Source organism: Trachypithecus francoisi, unplaced genomic scaffold, assembly GCF_009764315.1.
Source record: "Trachypithecus francoisi isolate TF-2019V2 unplaced genomic scaffold, Tfra_2.0 Contig01558, whole genome shotgun sequence".
NCBI classification, from domain to species: domain Eukaryota; kingdom Metazoa; phylum Chordata; class Mammalia; order Primates; family Cercopithecidae; genus Trachypithecus; species Trachypithecus francoisi.
In genome coordinates, this window is record NW_022681440.1 from 3,697,972 (window position 1) to 3,724,500 (window position 26,529).

The window sequence follows — 26,529 nt, forward strand, 5'->3', positions numbered from 1 at the left end:
ACTTGAATTCTAAATGGGATGAAGAAAGGAATAAACCATGACTCTGAGATTTAAGTTCTGATGAGGAAGGCTTCAGTGCTATTAAATTCCATAGGAAAAAACAAACAAAAACAAAAAACAGTTCAGAGACTTATCTAGGAATCACAGCACTTCCTAAGTCAGAAATTTGCCATTATGTTAACCAGAAATCAGTCTCCTGTTTTAAGAATAAGAAAATGATTCTGTAAGCAGACTGGACAGGAGAAATGCCTTCATGGTGATGTTTGAGGTTGGCGGGTTAAGTAGAGGTGCTCATGATATGTCCTGGGTGGGCAACCTTGCCCCACTGGCTGTGGACTCCACTGCCATGACGTCTCTCACCTCCATAATGCAACCAGGTCATCAGGGGCGTCCCTACAGCTTTGGTCAGTTTACTGGAACCTGGTGCATTATACATCCTGGCCAATGAAACCAACTGATGGAACAAGACAATAAAGTTCCATAAGTAGTTATGTATGCACATGGATTGGCTGTGTCTTCTGGAAACTTCCAGGAGCCTTAGTGCAATTTAACATAAAACAAGATCTCTATGAAATAGACCTATTTGGGAGAAGAAATTCTTTATCTGTGCTCTTAGACAGTACAATATTCAAAGGAAATGCTAAGAAATTGCTCATTCTTCTATATAAGTTCTTATTAATTTGAATGTTTAGTCATTTAACTAATATTGTAAAATGTAACATACTTCAAGGAATAAAATGGCTCTAACTGAAAATATAAAAATAAAATGATTCATCAGGAGGTGAAGGAAAACGCTCTGCTTCTGTTGGAAATCTGTGCTGTTATTCATGTTCCTGGCTATGAAATGTATTGAAAATATTTGTCAGTTCATTTATCATCCTCAAATTAAATTCATTGTGACCCAAATAACGCTATTTGGTATTCATAATGCTGAAGATGTCTGCACTGACTTTCACATATTATGTAAAATAATCCATGGAAATGTTTATTATGTAAATATGTCACCAAACATTTCCACATTGATATGTAATGAAAGCTGATGGAATTCCCTCTTCAGAAAAACACTTTATGAAACTGTGTAGGTTCCATTTTAGGTTTGTTAAATAACATTGAATCCATTTTGAAATTCCCCTAATTGCATATTTCTGGTTGAATGCTATTTTTAAATCCTCATAAACTTTGTAAAAATCAGAAAGTGTTAAAATTTGAAACACATACATTTATTTTCACGATTTTGAAAATCAGCTCCTTATTTTTATGTAGAAAACACAGTGAACTTTGTGTTTTCATAACACGTTGAAATCACTAGAAGCTTACTATTTTATTTGAATCAAAGGCACTTACAAACCAGTTAAATATGGTAACATGCGTACATTTCACTGTTCTTTTTTCACTGCCAGACTCAGGGGATACAGTAAACAATGCATGTTCTCCATGCTACCCCTGCCTTCAGGGAGGTTCATTTCTAGACGAAGTAATGAGGTATTTGCATGGAGAAACTTGGAAGAATTAGATACACACAGAGCACCTGTCGTTGGCTACTTGTGGGATTCACAGGAAATTCAGGGAGGAGGAAGAGCCTTCAGGAGGAATATCCAGGGTAGGGTAGGACAGCGGCAGCCGTAAGGGAGCTTGAGCTTAAAGGACAGGGAGGATCTGGGCAACACTACGGCACAAAGGACCGTGAGCCTGGGTACAGAGGGCATCACCAGGGGGCAGGATCCTTAGACGACTGGGACCAGGGTGAATACTAACCATGGTGTCTTGGCGACCCCTTAGTTAGCAACAACAGCAATCTTGTGTGCAGTGAGGGAGGCTTAGACTGAGCACTGGAAGCTTAGAAAGCAAAGGATTCGACCCACCTGATGGTGGGTGCAGGGGGTTTTGCACGACTTCGGTGACTAGTTTCAAGGAGCAGTGGAGAGAGGGGAGGCAAAGGTGGAAGAGACTGAGAGTTGTGGGTCTTTCAGATGAATTGGGAAATACAAAAGCGGTGCCATTTTTGGAGAAGAGTTGGAACTCACGGCCTTTGTTTGCAAAAATGCTGGTGACGGACTCCGTTTTGCTTTCTATTTGTATTCTGCTACTGAATGCCTTATGGTCAGTAAGGTACAGAAATGTGCATGTCAGGGGCAAAAGTGTGTGGCAAGCAGGCGTTGTATCCCAGTAGGCAGGGTGAGCGTGCGTGCCCGCTCTGCGGCCGGGTGGCTTTGGTTATTAATGCCTCAGGAATAAGCCCAGAGAGGACGGGCTGGCACCGCAAGCCACAGTTAGGCTGATGGATGGTAGTCACTCAGCAGAAATTCTTTCAAAGAGTGAGATATTGAAAAGGAGGAAGGGCACTCTTGCGTCCTGACGCAGCAGTGGTCCAGTTGAGGCTGTCACTTCTCAGGAATTGATGGCCTGACTCTGTTGCTCAAGGTGGTGAATTCTTACATATGGTGGGACCATTTCTTTGTATTTATTAGTTGTAGAATAATAAAAGTATCAGCCTATGAGTCATAACTGCAGCAATAAATTCAGGTATTGTTGATAATCCCTTATATTTATACAGATTTTACTTCTATGAGGAGCTTAATGTGTTTTCATAAATCCTTTACTTCTTCTTGTAAAAATCTCTACAGCGTGGGGGAGCGAAGCAATAAGCACTGACCTACACAGCCAAGGCTTGAAGGAGGGATGAGGCAGGGGCAGGGTGTGTGAGAGCTGAGTCCAGGACAGAATTTGGGAAGAACTCAGTTGTCTCTCATTTCTTCTCATCCTCCGTCCCTCTCCAAACTAGTGCCAGGGCGGCGGGCCCCACTGCTGTTCCCAGCCTCTCCCATTGGGGTCCGGTTCTCTCCTCAGTTGTTTCACTGCTTCCATTTGGGACCCTAACACTGCCCAATGTGGACTTTGCCTTTCTCCTAGACTGACTTTCTTTTCTTTCTTTCTCTTTCTCCCTCCCTCTCTCCCTCCCTCCCTCTCTCTCTCTCTTTCTTTCTTTCCTTTCTTTTTTTTCTTTCTTTCTTTTCTCTCTCTCCTTCATTCCTTCCTCCCTCCCTCCCTTCCTCTCTCTCTCTCTCTCTCTCTCTCTCTCTCTCTCTTTCCCCACCTCTTTCTCTCTTTCTCCCCTCCCCTTTCTTTCTTTGGCAAGAAATAGAAACATAAATGCAGAGAGGAAAGAGCAATACTCGGGGAATCACGACTCTTACCACTATTTGCACCAGAAAACACTTTTTGAGGCTTAGAGTGAAAGTGAGTCAATTTCAGTCAATTCGTATATGGCAAAATTTGACCCAGATATGTTTATTAGGTTTCCAGAACCACCCCTGAAAATGCTTCTGGGGAAACAAAAATGTAACACTTATTTTATGAGTGACAAAAGAATGAAGTTCTTAATAGAACTTTAAAAATAAGTTTTATCATTCATATTTATTACTTTTTGGCAAAATCAAATAAATCATTCAAAGCAAATGAGAAGAGATACAGTAATTTCTTTTACATCCTTTGTGGGAAGGTGTCTGCGACAAAGCCACATTGCTGGTTCGGAAGAAGACCAAAAGGGGTCCTGGGAGGATTGTGTCCACCAGGACAACGTTCTCTCCAGACCAAGCAGAGGGCGAGATTCTTCAAAGGGAACTCACCCTGCCTCAGGAACCAGCTCCCTAAAGGGTCTTCCTGTGCACTTCGCTCACCCTGCCTCCTTGAATTCGAGCTTGAGCCTCTGGTGTGTATTAAACGGGATGGTCGGCCTGCTCCTAACTGGAGCCTGAGCTTCCCCGGGCTGCCACTGTTTATTTTTGGATGTGATAAAACTCTCCAGTGTGTCTTGCTTAGTTAGACTCTTATAATCGTCATTATTTTGTAGGTGATTTTCAGGATTACATGGGACGGCGTAAGCAAACCTGCCCGATGCATTGTGTGGCACAGAGCATGTCTTCTGTGTGTGCCGGTGGCAGCCCTGTATGCTGGGGTTCACGGTGGTGATGAGGTTCTTGACCAGACACTCCTGAAGTCGGAGCCCAGTCTATTCACTTTGTTTCTAGGCCAATGGTGGAGACTTAAGTATAAGGTGATAACAATAAATTAACCAGAGCTCCTATTTCTCCATTAAAATAAAATAGTTTTTTTAATGAGTCATCAATTTGGATATTCCCATCTAAGAGCAAATAAATATAAATATAAGCATTACTGATATTTAGACAATGAAAATTAAAATTATATGCTTAGAAACCTACACTACTAATGAAGAATTGCTTTAAAAATAACTCAACCGATGTGTTCCTAATGTTCCTTCTCTTTTCTCACCATTTTTATTTAATTAATTTAGTTTTTCTCCAGCAATCAGAAAAAAAAAAACCTGAGAATTTTCCCATCTTTAAAAACAATCATGTAATTCAATTTCACAGAAATTCTGTTTCTTCTTAAAAATCATTGTTGAATGTGTACGGAAGTGTTTGAAAGCATAGAATTATATTTCAATATAAATTAGATATATTTTAATTATGATATTGGGATACATTGGTAGAACTATCTTTTACTTGCCACCTTTTTCTATATATTGGCTCTATTTATATTAATATTTAATTATACAAGCGATCGAACTCTGTTTTCAATCTATGTTTAATTTGAATCCTATACTGACATAAAATTATACACAAATTTTTGTGTATTGTAAAGATTTTCATTTGTGTTTTGCCATGAAGACTCTGCAGTAGTTCTAATCCCTGTGGTTAAATCCTAAAGAACCAACACTAGTTAATCAAATGCTCGGGGTAGTCAAGATATTTTTTTTTTTTTTTTTTTGAGATGGAGTCTAGCTCTGTCGCCCAGGCTGGAGTGCAGTGGCCAGATCTCAGCTCACTGCAAGCTCCACCTCCCAGGTTTACGCCATTCTCCTGCCTCAGCCTCCCGAGTAGCTGGGACTACAGGCGCCGCCACCTCGCCCAGCTAGTTTTTTGTATTTTTTAGTAGAGATGGGGTTTCACCGTGTTAGCCAGGATGGTCTCGATCTCCTGACCTCGTGATCCGCCCATCTCGGCCTCCCAAAGTGTTGGGATTACAGGCTTGAGCCACCGCGCCTGGCCTAGTCAAGATATTTTTAAGCAATTAGTAATTTTTGGAGCTAAAAACAGAAATATGTGAGTTTCATTTTTTTGACCATTTATTCCTAGATATTTTTTAAAGCTAGGCCTTTTCGGCAAGGAAGTTTCTTCTTCAATTATTATCTGGATGCAAGACAGATAAACACCCCCAGTTTGTTTTGCAGTATGTTCTGAGGATAATCCAATTCCATTCTGTGTAGAAGCCATAGGGTGGGCTGAATCTGTGTTGTTATGTTTCTGGATCTCCCTTTGTATAAATGCACATATGTGTGTTTGTACATTTTTTTATTTGTAAAGCTGAAAGAAGCACCTGCCATCAAGCATGACCTGTGTTAGTTTACAGTCACTCACCTGCCCCTTGGAAAGCACAGGGAGCTGCTTTGGAAGCAGCTGCATTTATTTCCTGGTGTGTGGCTGCCTGTGTGTGGGCTGCCCTCTGCTCAGACCTGGCTTCCACAGAAACCCTGAAGAAGGAACCATGAGACTCCAGCTAGAGAACTCTTCTGAGCACTGCCCAAAAAGTGAATGCTTTCTCACTCTCCTCACGTACTTGCTGATGGCACAGTAATACCTCCAATTAAACTCTGAGTCCCAAAGGGCAAGACCATGCCTGTACATTGAAACACAGCATTGTGTAAAGAAAGATACCGCATATTAAGTGCTTGATAGGTGTGTGTTGAATTAATGAATGGGCATCCTTTTAATAGGGAATATGTTAACTTTTGTGTGTTATCTTTTATCTACACAGATTATGAGTTTCTGGTGAGCAAGGACTGAGGTTGATTAATTTTGTATCTTCGGCATCTACCAAAATAACTGAAGCCCAGTAGGCACTTCATATGCTAACTAAGCGATTGCATTAATGAGTTAATGCTGTAGGCCAGAGGATATGCTACTCCAGATATGTGTTCTCAATTAGAGAACTGCAGAGATTTTCTCTCATTTTTGCATGACTTTTTTTCATTTTAACACCTATTAAAATATTGGAACAAAAGCAAAACATTATAGTAAGAAGTTATACTATCAAAGATGTTTCATAAATAAAAATAGAATATCACAAGCCTAAGCTACTATGTATATTTTACCAGCTTCATCGTCAGGGAAGAAATCATAATTAAAAGTAAATTTAGGGAGAAGGCCAAGTACAATAGCTCACGCTTGTAATACCAACATTTTGGGAGGCCAAGGTAGGCAGATCACGTGAACCCAGGGTTTTGAGCCCAACCTGGGCAACGAAGGGGAAACCCTGTCTCTACAAAAAAACATAAATATTAGCTGGGCATGGTGGCCCACCTCTGTGGTCCCAGCTACACAATAGGCTGAGGTGGGAGGATCGCTTGAGCCTGGTAGGTTAAGGCTATTGTGAGCCAAGATGACACCACTGCACTCCAGCCTGGGTGACAGAGCAAGACCTTGTCTCAAAAAATGCCATTAGAAGTTCACTTATAGAGTAGCAGCTTTATTTTACTTAAAATTTTACTAAACACAAAATTTATAACATTTTACTTAAAGTTAAAATGTGTACAAGGCATGATATGAACATATCGAGTAGTGATACCACATAAACAAGAGTATTAACCAGATAACTGTAGGCTGGTTCTACCTGATACAGGGAGCCATCCTTACACAGCCACACAGAAGTTCCTATTACACAAAACAAAACAAAATTAAGTCATTCTGGGCTTTTTTTTTTTTTTTAACTATCCCTTGCTATACAAAGAAGTGAGTACAACAAAACACTTAATATAACTAGGAGAAAATAGAAAATGTAATAGAAAACAGGGACCAGAACAACAGAGAATACAAGTCCACACTTGTGTGATTGTCAGTGTTGACTCATACTATCTATGGCTATAGCTTGGGTAGTTATTGCGATTGATTACTATTTGTAAGGATGTCGAATTTCCCTGTAAAACTCCACAAGGGCTGAGATTATCTTGTTCTGTGCTCCTAACATATCCAAAGCATGTTTTTTTTTAACTATTTCATAACAGGTTTTATCAATGAAAGATACATTCCTTTTCTGAGTTACTACAGGGGATCTGCAATGAGAAGATTGGAATAACTATGTGACAGTGATGCTGATGATTCTCCTCTTCCTCCCTCACCTCTCCCACGAGCTGCGTCTTTCTCTGGCATCCTCTCTTCATCGCAGACCCCATCTCTCATGTACTGAGTCTTCTGCCTCCACTCTTGCTCAGGCCCAATTTGCAAAATAGTATTTGTGCATGCTTTCATCCATGCGTGTACTCTTGCCTCATCCCCTCCCCACATCCACTGACACAGGCTCCTTTCCAGCACTAAATAAATACTTTTGCAGATTTTCCTGCTTGTCCTTTCTTTCTTCTCACCCATGTCCATATTCCACATTGCTTCGGATTATCTCTCTGAAACACAAATATACTTGTGTCACTTTCCTGGGCAGTCTTCTCTGTTGCTTTTCCCCATTGCATGCTGAGTTGGTCTCCACTGCTTGGTGCTGCAGCTAAGCCTTTTCCAGTCTTTCCCATGACCTTTCCTGTCTTCCCTTCAATCCCTGTCTCCATCACAACCACCACACATTTAGAAGGAAGCATCAGCAGATACAAATGCTCCTGTAAATTGCTCTTCCCGACCGCCATGCGATGTGAAGCCTTTTCCCCCTGGACTGTTCTCCCTCTGAGTGCATGGCATCCAGGAGGCCCCTAGACCTGCTCAACCCTTTCTCCTGCAAGGCTCACCAAACCCCTCCAGTTACCAAGATGACAGTTTCCTTTGTCCCTCTCAACCTTCAGGCAAACCACAGCCTTCATTGTGTTGTTTCAGAAGTATTTATTTTCTTATCTGTCATTCATTAGACAGGGGAAGATAGGAGCCCTGTTTTATTTTACTCTTCTCACCGTGCCCCAAAAACATTCCTGACAGATTTGAGAACATTTTTTTTTTTACAGCTCATTATTTTCCTTTATTTTATTTTTATTGGCAAGTAATTATTACACATATTCATGGAGCATGTGGTGATGTTACAATACATATAATATATAGTCAGCACCTAATTATAAATTCCTATCACCTTGTACAAGTTAGAACGATACTTGCCAACTGGATGTATTTAAAGATGAATTTAGAGTGAAATTATTTCAGTTCATCCATGTAGGTGCCTGATCCTGGTCTTGCCCCCCAGTTCCTCCACTCTGAGTTTTAAATATCCTCAACAGAGAACATATGTGCATAGTGGTAAAAAGTCAGTGAGAAAGGGAATAATTTGAATTATTTCACTGAGACTTCTCGGAATTGATATTAACTATTTGAACTGCTGGAAGCTCTACACAAGATCAAAGTACAACTGCATTAAATTCACTTGGGATTAATATATTTAGAATCATAAAATGTTTCAAGATTGACTCATGAAATTCTTAGGTATGATTAACTTGCTTTATGATTTCTTCATAATTTGCTTGATAAAAAAGAAGATAGTTCCAAAAAACAGATAATTTGGCTATCTGAATTTCATTGTGGACATTTACAGGCTTTTTGATGTTTTACCTTAAGTTCAGAAGTTTACATTTCTGTTTAAATATTGTCAACATCCTGTTTGCTATTTGCTATGTTTTTAAAATGTGGAGTATCTTACCATGGGGCTGCTCTTGTAATTACAAAATAATGGCAGCAGAAATTTAATATATGGGAAAAACTGAATGAATTAAATGAAAATAGTAGCGAAGAAAAGAACTCAATTTGAAACCAATAGCATCCATAGCTTAAGAAACCATAGATATATAATTTAAAAGATAGTTTAAAAATCAAACACACACACACACACACACACACACACACACACTTCACCTAGAATTTCATTCTTGAATAAAGAGAGATGCATTGTAAAACATGGATCAAACATTTCAGGAAATTCATTATTAATGAACTTTCCTTCTCAAGCGAACTAAAAAAATAAATTTAAGCAATTATCTTTGAAACTCCCTTTCTATTCAGATGACTGCAAATAGAGTTAATAAAAAGCAATATTAAGTTTTTAATGTAGTTCTTCTTTACACTGAAGGAAACAGTGTGAAAACACTATCCTTTGTTTTTCACATGACAATCGTTCTTAGATTAGTAAAGAGATTTTTGCCAAAAAAAAGTACATTATCCCAATTGAAATGTCTTAGGTAAAGTGAAGAGATAGTATGTTTCTGTAAATATGTCAAGCTTTTTTCTGTTGCTCGTGAGAGAATACATCAGAGATTCAAAAATGACCAGTATTCCTTTTCTTCAGTTATATTTCCAGAGCTCACCTGAGCATGAAAGTACTTTCTCAAGAGTTCTCAGATAGAAGCTGAAAAAACTCATGTTACTGTGAGCTCATTGTTCAACCTGATGTATAAAATGGAGTAAGTCTGGAGCTGGTTCTCCTGAAACACAAGTGCTTTATTTGGAAGATAAGAACTAGTTCAAATACTTGAAAGTTAAAAGCAAGTCTCATAGAACTCTAATATTGTGTTAGACTTAGAAGATACCTAGGATTTAATTATTAACAATATTAAGACTGAGTAATTACTACAAAATATATGGAGAAGTAATTTTCATCAGCTGGATGTTTGGAGCTTGTTTTGATTAGAACATATTGTTCATAGCATTTTGGCTGTGTTTATCACTTAAAATGAAATCACTAGAAAACAAAGAAATAGAATTAGTAAATAGATTCAAGCTTTGATTGTAATAATAGTGCTTTGACACAAATAATGTAATTTAGTCTTTTTTGAAGTTTCTAGAGCATAAAGAAAATACAGGACCAGTATTTGTACCCTGATTAATTTTAGACTAGTGGCTTCAAGATAGAAAAGGATACTTTCTGTATGTTTTTAAAGTTATTACTCTTCAGCAGGCTTAAAATTGATCAGTCAAAAGTCTTTTAAATTCACATTAAAATGGAAATATCTCTATTTGGAAGAATGTCTTTGTAGAATTAAATATATCTTTTAAAAACTTGAGATTTCTTAAAACATAGAAACGGTCTTTTCTGAAATAGTGCAGAATCAACATATAGAATTTTGTGTTGTCATTTCAGAATTTTTCTATTACACATCAATTAATTTTACCAATATTCAAAAACAGTGTTGGACATTTTTAGGAAACAATGATTATATACTTGTTTAAAAACACAACAAGTGAAGCTCAATTGAAATGTACTTCATGCAATTTGCAGGCTAGGCTGTATCCTAATGAATGTGGATAAAGTAAGGGTCCAGGGGTCAAAGTATCTGAAACGCCAGATCGGAGTCTAACTGCCTTTGAGAACCTGAGAGATGCTGACATGCTATGGCGCTAAGGGCATAGTTTAATGGTGGAGGCAGCACTCTTCTCCCTAGCAGGTGACACAAGTAGAAGCTTCAGGTTTCCAGGGATATTTCTCTAGTTCTTCTAGGTGTTGATGGCTGTGATTCCAACACTACTTCCCGCTGTAAAAGCCTATGAGTCCCCCAGCAACTGTGTGTGAACCATCACATCCTGTGAGGAGCTTTGAGAAAACAAAGCTCTCTTCAGTCTACTGAAATTTGGAAAACTGATTTCTAGAATGGCCAAATACTTTCAACTTTCTGAAAGAAAAGAGGAATATATTTTATAAAAAGACATCACGTAAGCCTAGAGGCTTCAGGTGTAGAATTTTTTACGAAATAATAAATTTCATGATGCTGTCAATGTCTTAAGTGATCTTTTGCAAAAACAAGAAAAGGCATCAGAAGAAAAAGGAGACAACTGGTCATATAAAGAGAAAACTACACTGCCATAAATAACTTGGCTTAATTCTTCTGCATGACAAGATGTAGTTTAAGCAGAAAAAAAACTTTTGATATTGAATGATAGAAAAAGCAATAAAACACATATTTCTGTAACAAAATCCAACCAAAATAAAGTTTAGTAGACATTTTAATTGATACATCTTTTTTCTTTGCTATTTTGTTTTGTAATGTGTCTTTCCACTATTCTCCAAAAAAAAAAAAAAAAAAAAAAAGGTTTTAATGCAAGTTTTAGGGCAGAGGAAAATGTTTCTTCAAGCTAACGTTAAAATAAGCATGTTTTTGGATTTTAGAACCTTGTTAGCCTTTTTGATTGAAGTCTTTTTTTTTTTGATTGTTTATTTTATTTATTTTTTTATTATACTTTAAGTTCTAGGGTACATGTGCATAACGTTTATATCATGTATAACTCCCCAATGCAATCCCTCCCTCCTCCCCCCTCCCCCTGATAGGCCCCAGTGTGTGATGTTCCCCTTCCCGAGTCCAAGTGATCTCATTGTTCAGTTCCCACCTATGAGTGAGAACATGCGGTGTTTGGTTTTCTCTTCTTGTGATAGTTTGCTAAGAATGATGGTTTCCAGCTGCATCCATGTCCCTACAAAGGACACAAACTCATCCTTTTTTATGGCTGCATAGTAAAAGCCATGATTTCTGAACACAGAGGCATGTTCTGGATAACGTTTAAAGCATTAATATCTAAAAGCTACCTGTAGAGCTTATGGCTATAAACTACTGAAACCATTTGTAAGTCCCACAGGAAAATCAATGTCATTACTTTAGCAACAGAACCATCTGTCTCCAGTGAAGAAAATCTTTTATGATAAAATCTTCTGTACAATCAGGACATAATTAATTGTCAAAATGAACACAGAAAGCCCACAACTTATGATGGTTCACTTACAATTTTTCAACTTTATAATGATGTAAAAGCAATACACGTTCAGTAGAAAGTATACTTTGAGCACCCACGCAACCATCTGTTTTTCATTTCCTGTACAGTATTCAATACTAGCACAAATCATCACAAATCACCTAGCATAAAACTTGTTTTATAAGAAAGTGTTCACTATCTGGCTGATTATAGGCTCATGCTTATAATCCCAGCACATTGGGAGACCGAGGCAAGCAGATCACTTGAGGTCAGGAGTTTGAGACAAGCCTGGCCAACATGGTGAAACCCCGTCTCTACTAAAAATTCAAAAATTAGCTGGGTGTGGTGGTGCGCACCTGTAATCCCAGCTATTCAGGAGGCTGAAGCATGAGAAACACTGGAACCCAGGAGGCGGAGGTTGCAGTGAGCCGAGATCATGCCACTGCACTCCAGCCTGGGCAACAGACTGATTTCTTATGCCCCTTGAAAAACGAGAAGTTCAGGTCACATTGGGTGTGGTTTGTTAGGGTGGACACCTCCTGGGTGCTGTGTGCAGAACCCCACAGTTCTCTGGCTCAGCTGCCATTCATAGCTTTGTTCTTCATGGACAGGACCTGGGTGCCCCGTTAGCATGGGCAGCCCTCATCCCTCAAAAAGATTTTAAAATTTTCCCAGGATCCTGTTGCAGTGGTTCTGATCATAGGGATAGATGTTGAACTCTTTTTTTATATTTTTTACACCCTGATTTTGTGTGCCTAATGGATATTTCCAATTCTGTGTTCCAATGGCATGTGATGAGCAGCATACCTAATGTAAATTCAAGAGAGTGCGACATCTTGGAAGATCGTTTGTTATGAGTAGTGAGGTGGACTCCAAGTGTGCCCAGGGAGAATCATCGCCTCCAACGAGTCCTTCTTCCTCTGGTTTGCTGGTGGTCATCCCCACTGCTAGGCAGGACTGCCTTCTAAAGAGCTGTTCAGAGGCCGTCACTTCCAAATCCCCAAACCCAGTAACACTACAACAATAACAACAATGAAGACTTCTGCTTCTTTTTTCCTCTCTGTGAAAACAGAAATGAGCACTGAATAATCTGTAATAATGATGGATTTTGTCATACATGATAGGACAATTGAATGTCTCCCTTTCCGCCCTGTCTCCTTGGCATTATGCAATCAGATGAAGGTCATCAAATATTTGAATGACCCTGAAACCGGAGGTGATTGAAACCTTCCCCCTCATTTCTACCTCCCCTTCGTGGAATTTAGCATATCCCTTTGCTTGGCACCAAAATCGATGTACTCTTCTGCTCTTGAATTCCAAGCATCTTGAATTAAAATTATTGGTGTCTCTTAAACAGATCAGGATTATTATAAAAATAATAATGTTATAGTTGTTAAAGACTGACTCTTTGTTTAAGGAAACTTTATGGAAGGAAATTTTCTTAGCCACTGAGTGTAAAGGATCAAGCATGCACTCTCTCTCCTATATAAAGTTGCAAATCTCAATCTTGATTATTCAGACATCAGCAGGGTAAAATTACATTGTGAATTTAAGAATACATTTTCCTCAATGGAAAGTATCTCAGACTCCACGTTGACAGGAAGACTTAGCAAAAGTCATACATTCATTTCAAAATTTAGTTTAATTTCTTTTTGAGAAAAGGAAACATTCAAAGTTTGGTGGAAATAGAAGTAAAGAGACCATGTGGCCCCTCAAGTTTCCAGCTCTCCTTTTTACAATTGTCAAAATTTGCATCATGATATGAAGAGAAATATGTTACTGTAAGACTGTCTTCACAGATGGCCTTAAAATATTGCCTCACATAAAAGCAATATACGGCTCTCAGTACCGCAGAAGCTAAATCTTCATTTCCGTCATCTATTTCTTTGAGTTTAAGAGCTTATTTTGATGAGGTCATTATAATGATTCATTTCTGGAGTTTCTGTTGTGTGTGGATTTCCTCAAGAGCCTCATAACCATGCACCATCAGGAGTGTGGTCGGCAGTAATTCAGGAGCCCCCAGTTTTCTGTGGGCAGGAACAACGTTTTCTTTTCCCACGAAGTTGAAATCTTGGAGTTTGGAGGAAGTTGTCGGGAAGGTGGGTGGCTCTTGACGATGGGCTGAATAAGTTCTGGCTGTCAGGATTCTGCAAAGCACCCTGGCGGTGCCACTGGGTGGCCCCTCTTCCTTGGAGGTCTAGGTTGTGGCAGAGAGGGCAAAGAGGCAGCAGAGCATCCCATTCCTAGAGGGCATTGGGGCTCACCAGAGAATCCAGTGTGCATGTAGGCTTGGAGTGACAGATGAAGTTGGGGAAGTCTGGAAAAGAAGAGCTTGAGGGACTGGGCACGGTGGCTCAATCCTGTAATCCCAGCACTTTGGGAGGCTGAGGCAGGTGGATTGCCTGAGGTCAGGAGTTCGAGACCAGCCTGGCCAACAGGGTGAAACCCCTTCTCTACCAAAAATACAAAAAATTAGCTGGGCATGGTGGCAGGCACCTGTAATCCCAGCTACTTGGGAGACTGAGGCAGGAGAATCACTTGAACCCGGGAGGCAGGGGTTGCAATGAGGCAAGATTGCACCATTGCACTCCAGACTTGGCAACAAAAGCAAAACTCTGTCAAAAAAAAAAATACTAAAATAAAAAGCTTGTAAGTAGGGAGGAACAAATAAGGTGATCGAACTTCAAGAAATCACAAATGAGTAACAAATAGCCCCCAATACAGACCCGTCTTTCTTTTCCCCTTTGTCAATTTACAATCTCCTTTTTTCTCCCTACCCTTCAAGGAGCATTTAGCAAACTTGTTTATTTCATCTCTGTTTTAAGGCAGTTGTGCACCCTGTCTTGAGTTCTGTTCATTCCTTCCCTCTCTCTCTTGCAGGTTTTGATTTGGTAAAATGTGAGGATCCGGGCATCCCTAACTATGGCTATAGGATCCGTGATGAAGGCCACTTTACTGACACTGTAGTTCTGTACAGTTGCAACCCGGGGTACGCTATGCATGGCAGCAACACCCTGACCTGTTTGAGTGGAGACAGGAGAGTGTGGGACAAACCGCTACCTTCATGCATAGGTGAGTGCGGAAGCCAGTCAGACTATTGTGCAAAAGCCAAGCCTCAGGGTACTCAGGCCATGTTGCTTTGACTTCCTTTATTGGAAAAGAGGAGGAATTTTATCACACCTTACGGCGTGAGTTTTATGTATTCTGAGATTTGCATGCGTCTGTGAGTGTGTGTTTTTAGCAATGAAAGATAGATTTTCTAGTACTCTTTTATGGAGACTATGGGTACAGTGTTATTATTAGAATTATCACATGCGTGTCTTCTATGCTCTCAACTTTAATTGCATGGAGGATAAAGGCTTTCCACAGAGGTAATGATTTGGAAGAAGTATTGAAATGATCAGGAGAGGTAGATGATGGTGTTTCTTTTTCTCTATGTATATAATGCAGACAGAATGGCTTTGGTTTTTAAAAGTAGCTACATAGAAATGTGTGATGCCTGAAGTTGAATGTTCCCATCTCTCTGTGTCTTCTACAGCGGAATGTGGTGGTCAGATCCATGCAGCCACATCAGGACGAATATTGTCCCCCGGCTATCCAGCTCCTTATGACAACAACCTCCACTGCACCTGGATTATAGAGGCAGACCCAGGAAAGACCATTAGGTACTTGTTTTATATTGGTTTCAGTGATTTGAGAAAAGAGATATGCCTTCTATTCTTGTAGTAGAGATAGTGGTACACCAAATATGCATGGTTAAAGTTTCTGAACCAAAGAAGAAAAGGTAAAGCTGTAGCTAAATGTTATGTTGGCTCACTTGCTTACTTTGCTGTTCCCTTGAAACCATTTATTAAGTTCTATATAATAAAGACAAAATGAGAGTGTCTCAGTTAGCTTCTGCTGCATAACAAACTATCCCCCAAATTTAGTAGCTGAAAAAAACATCATGACTTTATGGGTTGCCTGGGCTGTTCTGACCTGGGTGAGATTGACTGGGGATGAGTAGTCCTGGATGACCTTCCTTAGGTGTGAGGGCCTCAGCTGGGATGGTTGGGAAGGCAGGAGCCCCTCCATACAAGGCTTCTGTTCCTGTAGTAGGCTAGTCAGGATGGGAAAGTTGTAGCAGCAAGGGATGACAAACTTCCAACTTCTGCTTACATTACCCTTGCTAAGGTGCCCTTTGTCAAAGCAAGTCTCATGGGCTAGGCAAGACTCAAGTTATGAAGAAACAGACTCCACTGCTCTTTTAATAGGAAGAGAAGCAATGTCATATTTTAAAAAGGCTTGTGTACAGGGTGGGAGCAATGTGTATCATTTTGCAATATACCAAAGTAACTTTGAGGTAGACCAAGAAAGTACTCTAAAGTAACACGTATAAAAGAAAATCATTGCAAATTTCAGAAAATGATGCGAACATTTAAACAAACAGTGTTTTATTCCAATAGTGAGTTCTGAGTTATTATGGTGAGTTATTTAAATCAACAGGAAGTAATATTTTTAAAGTAAGCTCTTGGTGATCTAGTCCGAAATCTATCTCCAAAACCATAGCACATAAGGCAAAAGGTAGTTTTAAAATAAGTTTTATGTTAGTTCTTGTTTAAAATGAAGAGGACACACAGTCCTAAGCAATACTTTTTACAATATATTTTTCCTTCAATTAACTTTTCTGTTTCATTGTTGTTGTTATGAATTCTTTGTACAAAATTTGCTTTTGAAAAAATCTGACCTCCAGTAGCCTTAGTCTGCATGTCCCAGGTCTCTACACTCCTTCGTCATGCTATTGTACCCACCAAAGAGTAAATGAATTGGCCTGGCTGCTTCAGTTCCTCCTTCACATATGTGAAGCTGAAAAACAGTAGCAGGTCAAAGTCAGGCTGGGCACAGTGACTCATGCCTGTAATCCTAACACTTTGGGAGGCCGAGGTGGGTGGATCACTTAAAGTCAGTAGTTCGAGACCAGCCTGGCCAACATGGCGAAACTCCATCACCAGCAAAAATATAAAAAGTATCTGGTCATGGTGTCACACACCTGTAATTCCAGCTACTCAGGAGACTGAGGCAGGAGATGTGGAAGGATGAAAAATATTCATAAACAGATGATATTTGTCCTTGTTGACAAAAGCCACCCTATCAAGCTTAGTAATGTATATTACATAGATATCATAGACTTCTTTCACTGCAACTCTATAGCTTAACAAAAATAAAATGGGATGAAGTGGAGTGAGGGAAATGCATATTCTGTTACATGATGCTGTTTCTGCTCATCTGACATCTAAGGCCTTTGAAATTCATGTGTCTTACTATTTAGTCACATTAACAACTTGGGAGTAAGTTGAATTGATGTGGCACAAACTATTACCACTTGTAGACCCTATGTAAGAAAGATTCTCACTACATAAAAGGAGCAAGAAGAAAAATTAAAGCATATCTAGACTGCAAACATCTTAGGATGGTGTTTCTGCTGCTATGATAGAATATTACAAACTAGGGGGCTGGGTGCAGTGGTTCATTCCTGTAATCCCAGCACTTTGGGAGGCCGAGGCGGGTGAATCATGAGGTCAGGAGATCGAGACCATCCTGGCTAACACGGTGAAACCCTGTCTCTACTAAAAATACAAAAAGTTAGCCGGGCGTGGTGGCAGGTGCCTGTAGTCCCAGCTACTCGGGAGGCTGAGGCAGGAAAATGGTGTGAACCCGGGGAGCGGAGCTTGCCGTGTGCCGAGATCATACCACCGCACTCCAGCCTGGGGGACAGAGCGAGACTCCATCTCAAAAAAAAATAATAATAATAAATAAACGGAATACTACAGACTTCTTACAGACTGGGTAATTTATAAAGAAATAAAGAACAGAAGTTTCTTTTCCTAACAATTCTGGAGTTCTAGAGGCTGGGAAGTCTAAGGGCATGACATTGGCATGTGATGAATCCACATGGTGAGAGCATCACATAGCCAGGAAGTACACAAGAGACAGAGAGGAAATGGGGCCAAGCTTAATTTTTTATCAGGAGCTAACTCACTCCCACTGTAGCTAACTCACTCCCATGATAACAGCATTAATCCCTTCATGAGGGCCCAGCCCTTTTGACCTAATCACCTCCTAAAGGCTCCCACTTTCAGTATGGCTACAATGGCAATTAAATTCAACATGAGTTTTGGTGGAGACAGGAAAACCACAGCACATACTATTTTATAATAACTCATTTTAAAATTAGTGTGTGCCCTTAAGATAAATAATTTGATGATTATTGATCTGTAGAACACTAAAGTATATCTGAGTAACAGAATTTAATATTTCATATTCCTCATGAAAATCAATAAAGGCATGTTTCTGTGGAAATAAATAGTCCAGGCATAGTGGCTCACACCTCTCATCCCAGCACTTTGGGAGGATGAAGCAAGAGGACATCTTGAGCCCAGTTGGTCAAGGCTGCAGTAAGCAATGATCACACCACTGCAGTCTTAAGTAAATAAATTAATTAAATTAAATATTAGTTCTTAACTTTGAATTCACAAATACTAGATTTGAGAAATGTAAAAACCACTCCGCTGGCTTCGATTTTGAAAAGTTGTAGAAATCATCTATGATAATGGAGTGACTTTATATAAAAATAATTTATCTTCTTTTAGAATTTCACATTTTTGTTCTTACAATTTCCTTTGTGCTTTAATTTACTGGAATTAGAGTGAGCACTGTCTTTCTCTAAATGCAAACCAAGTGATGGATTCACTCTTTGCAGGTGAATCTAAGAATCAGTTAACATTTTAATAAAAAAAAAAAAAAAGAGAGAGAAAATAGGCCGGGCGCGGTGGCTCATGCCTGTAATTCCAGCCCTTTGGGAGGCCAAGGCGGGCGGATCACAAGGTCAGGAGATCGAGACCATCCTGGCTAACACAGTGAAAGCCTGTCTCTACTAAAAAATACAAAAAATTAGCCAGGCGTGATGGTGGGCTCCTGTAGTCCCAGTTACTCAGGAGACTGAGTTAGGAGAATGGCAGGAACCCGGGAGGTGGAGCTTGCAGTGAACCGAGATCATGCCACTGCCCTCCAGTCTGGGTGACAGAGCAAGACTCTATCTCAAATAATAATAATAAAAATTAAAAAGAGAAAATAAATTAATTTTAAAAGATTTGAATTAATAAAAAATGTCCAGTTTTTATAGTATGAACTGACTTTGAAAAATTTTCTTCTTATACATATCTTTCAATATGAGGGTATACACTATCAAATTTATAAGTACATCTATTAAATTTAAAGCATAAATTTCTTCCCAACAAGCAAGTTAAGAAGGTGGCATCAGGCCGGGCGCGGTGGCTCAAGCCTGTAATCCCAGCACTTTGGGAGGCCGAGACGGGTGGATCACGAGGTCAGGAGATCGAGACCATCCTGGTCTACACGGTGAAACCCCGTCTCTACTAAAAAATACAAAAAACTAGCCGGGCGAGTTGGCGGGCGCCTGTAGTCCCAGCTACTCGGGAGGCTGAGGCAGGAGAATGGCGTGAACCCGGGAGGCGGAGCTTGCAGTGAGCCGAGATCGCGCCACTGCACTCCAGCCTGGGCCACAGAGCGAGACTCCGTCTCAAAAAAAAAAAAAAAAAAAAAAAAAGAAGGTGGCATCAAATATTTATCATGGATTTCCTCAGTTGACATTCAACTTAATCCCAAAATGTTTTTGATTATTGAACCACTTTTCATTAAGAATATAAATGCAGTTTTTAGTATGGCGATCTGGAAAAACCATAATTAAAAGTACATAATATACTAAAATCATGTATTATGTACTTAAAATTGTACTAATACTCAGAAAAATGGTGTCTGGTCTTAGCCTTGATATTAGCTGGCATGGTTTCTAAGTCTTATTTATTTCAATGGTAACATAGTCTATATTACCTCCAATGTTAACTTGAAAATGAGGAATACATCAGTCATATAAATACGAACACGGGGATCAATTTAGCTATTTAAAATGGCTTAATATAAATATCATTACTATGCATTTATACTTTGATATCTTAATGTAAATGTTTTTCACTCTCAAGGAGTGAATAAACAGCGGGATCTTGGAAAATATGAAAAGACTGGTTTCAATACTTTAGGCCAATTATTGCAGGGCTACATTGATTTCATTGAGGCCCAGAGCAATTTCTGCCTATATAGTGCCATTCCTCTTTGTTTGAGGTAATAGAATACCCCAAAATAGTTATTATTATGGGGCTGGGGCTGGAAGAATTTGTAATTTTAACATATATGCTCTAAAGCAGTTACCTGAGCCAAATTTAATTAGAAGTCTAATCACAAGACATTGTAGAAAATTTAGCCCCATTGAAAGTTATATGGTAACATTTCTCTAAGAGATCCAGCATATTTCACTGCTGGGCACAGCCATGCTTTATATAACAGAAGTAACAGCATTATAAACTTCTTCCGCTAGCAACATTAAAAGCTATGTTTTACATAACCATATGTGTACATTATTCCTAAGTTTTCATTGCTTTTCTGCCAGTGTAATTGTCTGGAAAGCTCACTTTGAATGTATTTCTGTTCCTAATTGTTAGCAGGAAATTGCATTTGGTAGTATAGTTGAAGGGAATTATTTTTAATAAGCTCACACAGTATGAAAAACATTGGAGGCCTATCAAAAATGTATCAAGGTTGTCAAAAGCATTCCTATGCAGACTTTTAGAAAACGTAATATGTGGGCCGGGCGCGGTGGCTCAAGCCTGTAATCCCAGCACTTTGGGAGGCCGAGACGGGCGGATCACGAGGTCAGAAGATCGAGACCATCCTGGCGAACACTGTGAAACCCCGTCTCTACTAAAAAATACAAAAAAAACTAGCCGGGCGAGGTGGCGGGCGCCTGTAGTCCCAGCTACTCCGGAGGCTGAGGCAGGAGAATGGCGTGAACCCGGGAGGCGGAGCTTGCAGTGAGCTGAGATCCGGCCACTGCACTCCAGCCCCGGCGACAGAGCGAGACTCCGTCTCAAAAAAAAAAAAAAAAAAAAAAAGAAAACGTAATATGTGGTTTGACGACCTCGGAGTTCTGCTGGCTGTCCTGCCCTGGATTTTCTTTCTGGCGGCATCAGGTTGTAGAGAGATTAGAGTGAAACCTGCATTGGAGATCTAGGAATATTAATCTACTTCTGATCAATCTTCCAGATCCCAGTAGGAAATATACCAAGAGGAAAACTACACATTTATCCCCAGTCTCCATGTCCAGCCTCTGTACATAGACCATGGGTGGGAGAATTTTCCTGACGTGACAGACAGGTATGGGGCCAGTCAGGAATAAAAGCATCTCCAATTTCTCCATTCCTGTCAAGATCACTATAGACCCTTCCCTTATTTTTCACAGATAATGCAAAAAAATAACAAGTTAAGTGAATTTCAGCCATGAAATAAAAGAGTTGTAGAAGGCTACAGGTTTTCCCTATGCCTATGGCTGCTACTCCAGACCCCCTTAACCTGGGGTTCTGGAAGCAGTTGCTGGGTATGGATCACCTTACCAGACATTTAGGAGAGCCTGAGTCAGAGGGAAGAAACCTGCAACCCTCCTCACTTTGCAAAGTTCTGACACATATTTTCAGTTGCCACAGATTAGTTCAATAACACCAGCTCCCAACCATACCACTCACATTTCAGCTGCCATGGTAAATAGACTGCGAGGAAATGCACGAAGGACAAATTCTGAGCTCTTCAGTTCCCAGATCACTATACGGATAACAAGGCACATCACCATCACTGGTGACAGATCCCATCTCCTCTTTCAACATCTGCTGGTGACTGCTCACAGGGCCGCCTGCTATTCAGTGCATGCACAGGCACCAAAGAGGGTAGTTGCATTGTCTTCTTTGCTCCCAGTGATCAGTGCACTTGCCGTCTTACAAAATGGGATTTTCCACAGAAGGAATTGCCCAGAAAAGATAGACATGCAGGGAAGAAATGAGAAGTGATATCATGGGAAGTGAAACTCAGATCACACATAAATGGAATTACAGGAGAAATAGCTGAGGTAGGAACATCGCCACTGCTGTGGGGAGAGACCTTGCATAGGCATCCAGGGAAACTCAGCCAAGGTGGACGTAGGAGTGTAAGGGAGGAGATGCTGTGATGAGAACGATGGAGATGTCCCAGAAGAAGTGACTCCAGGAAAAAACATTAAAGAAACTTCTAGAGATATTTCATTATCCGAAAAGCACAAAAGATGAAAAGGTGGAAGCTGATCCCACCTTCCCTGACATCTCTCCTCAGAGCTCATCATGTGTTCCCAACTCCTCACATTTCATCATTATTTCATCATTACTGTCATTCCCTATTTGTGTTATTGCCTCTCTCCAAGGGACGGGAGACTTTAGTCTTCAGTGTTATTTTCTACTGTTGCTTATTTCTCCTCCCTCAATATCCAATAACTTCCCACCTAAAACAATGAAGATAGGACTGTCTATCTCATGGAATTCTTTTGATAAATTATATGAGATTTCTTTAGACGAGGCACTGAAAAAAAAATGCATGGAATCTGAAACCAAAGCCCTGTCATTTCTCCATCTCTATTTCCTTTCTTCTTATCCACTATTACTAATTCCCATGACTTTCCTGTTACTTTATAGTCTTCTCTCACCTGACCTTCCCAAATCCATCCTTTACTCTCTCCAGTCTCTCAAATGCCCCCACTGTATATTGACAAGCACCAGCTTCTTACCCAGAACCATCACACTCTCTCAAATTTGGCTTACTGTGGCTTTCCAGGTGTATCTTTGGCTGCTCATGGATACTTTACGCTTCAGGACAAATAAACCTTGATTGATCTCTGACCACAGCCTGTACTACTGAGGTGCTGTCTTTACACACACTCTCTTGAGTTTCCCCTCATTGACTCACCTCCAGTTTCTTCCCATCTCTTAGGGCCCAATTAAAGTGTCAATCTCAAAAATTCATTTTTATTACCCCATCCAGAAATACTCTGTGTTCTTCCCTGATATCATTTCTCTCCATCAGTTACCTTCCTTCTGTACTAATAATCTCTGTTAATATCATATCCACATGTCAACACCTCCAGGGTAAGTTTCACAGCTCCCACATTCCTGTGATCTTCATTTTTCATTTAGACCACATCTGAAACACTCCTCCCTGCCCACTACCTGGCTTCTTCACTGGGCAGACCCTCCTAACTCACCAGGCATCTTCACTAACTGTCCTGCAAGGGCCGCCTTGCACCCACTGCTCTTACTCCAAGCAATATGGTTTGTTTTCTTTATTTTAAAAATTTATGTTTATGTCTGTAAAACTAATGTCTATATAGGGATTTTGAAAAAAATTTTTTAAAATGTGAAGACATCATGCATTATTCCCCTATAGACATCAACGTTAACATGTTGGCAAACGTCTTATATGTATCGATGTATATTCTGTGGTGTGGGCATGTATCGTTAAACATTGTCTTGCTTGTTGGTTGTTTATACCATTTTTAATTTTTCTTTCTTTCTTTTTCTTTTTATTGTTCTTTTTTTTTTTTTTTTTTGAGACAGAGTCTCATTCTGTTGTCCAGGCTGGAGTGCAGTGACGCAATCTGGACTCACTGCAACCTCAACCTCCTGGGTTCAAGCAATTCTCCTGCCTCAGCCTCCTGAGTAGCTGGAATTCCATGCATGTGCCACCATACCCAGCTAATTTTTTTGTATTTTTAGTAGACACAAGGTTTCACCATGTTGGCCAGGCTAGTCTCGAACTCCTCACCTCAGATGATCTGCCCGCCTCGGCCTCCCAAAGTGCTGGGATTAGAGGTGTGAGCCACTGCGCCCAGCCATTTCTAATTTTTCATGTTGTGCATAATGATGTAACGAGTAGTCTTGTAAGTAAATCTTGGTTTATATTTATACAATTCCTTAGAATAAATGTCTAGGAAATTTGTTTGCTGGGTCAAAGGGTGTGAGCATCCTCATGTGTACAAGTCTTTCTATAAAGCAGAGCTAGTCATTTCACTTGCCTGAGCTTGCTATAAAAAGAAAAACTATTTTTTCCGCTTATTATGTGCAGGATAAGCTCTTTGATATAGTTTATGGTTATTTATTTTTCTTTATTTTGAAATAATAAAGTGCTGCAGAAAAAAACAAAACACCCTACATGTAGTTTTCTGTAATCTTAGACACCAAAGAAAACTACCCTTGAAAAGGTGATAGAGCTTTTAAAAATTGTTTCTATGCAAATAGAAACAAATAAAATTTGATTTGTTCATTTATCTTTTTATTTAATTATTTTTTACGACATGTTATTCTGAACATTTATTTTGAGTTAATAAACATGGTCAAATGTTTACATCCAAATTTGTAATTCTGCCTCATCCTATTTAGTTATGGGATAGTATTCCATTGCCTGAATGTGCCATAATTTATTTAAACTACACCCTTTTGGAATATTCAGGTTGCTTTTAATTTTTTCACTGTTATAAGTAATGCTACCATACTCCCCATGTGTCACCTCCAGGGCACTTTTCATGATGAATTTCTAAAGCTGCACTTGCTATGTTTGCACATTTGAATTTTTATAGCCATTACCAAATTGCCTCTAAAAGGAGTAGATATACCACCAGCAGTACATGGAAATGGGGTGTCTCCACATTCTCTCTGAAACAGGACAAAGGCTTTTTAACAATCTGGCCAGAAAAAAAAATTCTGCCTAACATTGTATTGGTTATATTTGTTTATTCCTTTCCTGTGTTGACTTTTTTGACGTGAATACATTTGGTTAGTGACTTCCTCTTCTCTGTGCACTCCACCTCCTACCTGCATTTCCGGTTCTCTCCTTTCCCTGGATTCCTTTCCTGCTTGCTCTTGGCTGGACAAGAGCTTTCCCAGACTCCGTGGAGGCAGAATTAGACCCATGTCCTCTGCATGGTGGTGTGCTTTACTTGTATCTGCCAGACCTTGGGACACTGTGCTTGGAGGGTGTGTACTTTTCCTCATGTGCCTGTATCTGATATCACAGAGTTCCTTAGCAATGATATCACATTTCTTTTTTTTTTTTTTTTTTTTTTTTTTTTTTTTTTAAGACAAAGTCTTGCTCTTGTCTTCCATGCTGCAGTGCAATGGCGCGATCTTGGCTCACTGTAGCCTCCACCTCACAGGTTCAGGCGATTCTCCTGCCTCAGTCCCCCAAGTAGCTGGGATTACAGGTGCCTGCCACCATACCCAGCTAATTTTCGTATTTTTAGTAGAGACGGGGTTTCACCCTATTGGCCAGGCTGGTCTCGAACTCCTGACCTCAGGTGATCTACCCACCTCGGCCTCCCAAAATACTAGGATTACAGGCGTGAGCCACTGTGCCTGGCCTCACTCCATTTTTTAACTTCCTTTACCTAGTGGAATAGTGTCTGGCATTTTGACTTTCAACAATGTTGCATTTAAATAAAAAATGACTGATGCTTATCTATGTTTAAATTTTGTTGTATCATATTTTTTGTTGGAGTCATGAGACATTTTCCGAGATGGCAAAACTCCATGGTACCAGGATGCACGTTTGTTTGTCTGTTTAAGCTTTTTATTAGCGTATAACAGAAAAACTGCACAAATTAGAAGTGCAGCTTGTTCTCAAAAGAAACACCCCCATGTAACCAGAACTCAGATAAAGAAAGGGAATATTACCTGGACCAGGATAGACCTTTGGGCTCTATTCAAATTATCTCTTCTCCAGGACAATTACTATTCAGACTTCAGAAGAGTTTTGCTGAATTTGAATTTTATGTAAAAGAGAATTGGCAGGCACGATGGCTCACGCCTGTAATCCTAGCACTTTGGGAGGCTGAGGCGGGCAGATTACCTGAGGTCAGGAGTTCGAGACCAGCCTGACCAACATGGTGAAACTCTGTCTCTATTAAGAATACAAAAATTAGCCAGTTGTGTTGGTACATGCCTGTAATCCCAGCTGCTTGGGAGGCTGAGGCAGGAGAATTGCCTGAGGCTGGGAGGCAGAGGTTGCAGTGAGCTGATCTTACTCCATTGCACTCCAGCCTGGCCAACAGATTAAGACTCTGACTAAAAAACAAAAAAAGGAGAGAGAGAATTGTACAGTATTATTCATTTTGTGTCTGCTTGATTTCCTCAACCTTCACACCTATTGATACCATTAGATATTTCATGGTATAATTTATTTGTTATAATTTATTTATCTATTCTGGGTGTTGATGGACATTTGGATTGGAGTTAATGCAAACTGTGCTGCTTTGAATATGGTTTGACATGTTACTTGGTGAATATATGTATGTATGCTTTTTCCATGGGTATATACTGAGGCTGGGAATTGCTGGGTAATGGTGAATCCTACCTTCAACAGTATTAGGTGCTATCAGTTTTCCAAAGTGGTTATACTTATCCGCATATATACTTATCCGCACTTCCTGAAAGGGTGTATATGAGAGAATTTCAAGAACTTCACCTTCTAAACAACAATGGGATGGATTGTTTTTTCATTTTAGCCATTCTACTGGGTGTGTGTTAGGTTTTTATTTGCATTTCCCTGATGCTTGATCAAGGTAAACACTTTTTTATGTTTACTGACCTTTTGAATATCCTTTTTTCTTAATTGCCAGTTGAAGTCTTTTGCCCATTTTTTTATATTGAATTGATTTATTTTGATAAACACAGATTTTTGATTCCAATGAGTCATAATAATTTTTACTCATTTTTTTCTTTATGGATAGCAATTTTTTTTCTTCCTTTTTTATTATACTTTAAGTTCTGGGGTACATGTGCACAATGTGCAGGTTTGTTATATATGTATACATGTGCCATGTTGGTGTGCTGCA

General features: G+C 39.7%; 1 protein-coding gene across 1 annotated transcript in view; it reads left to right on the forward strand.

Annotated features, from left to right (window-relative positions):
* CSMD1 (CUB and Sushi multiple domains 1) overlaps positions 1 to 26,529 on the forward strand; it is a 2,074,981-nt gene that overhangs the window by 1,696,946 nt on the left and 351,506 nt on the right. Inside the window, exons 24-25 of the mRNA XM_033177634.1 lie at positions 14,616 to 14,807; positions 15,274 to 15,400. Of these exons, the coding sequence (XP_033033525.1) occupies positions 14,616 to 14,807; positions 15,274 to 15,400 (319 nt within the window). The remainder of the gene's footprint in view (positions 1 to 14,615; positions 14,808 to 15,273; positions 15,401 to 26,529) is intronic.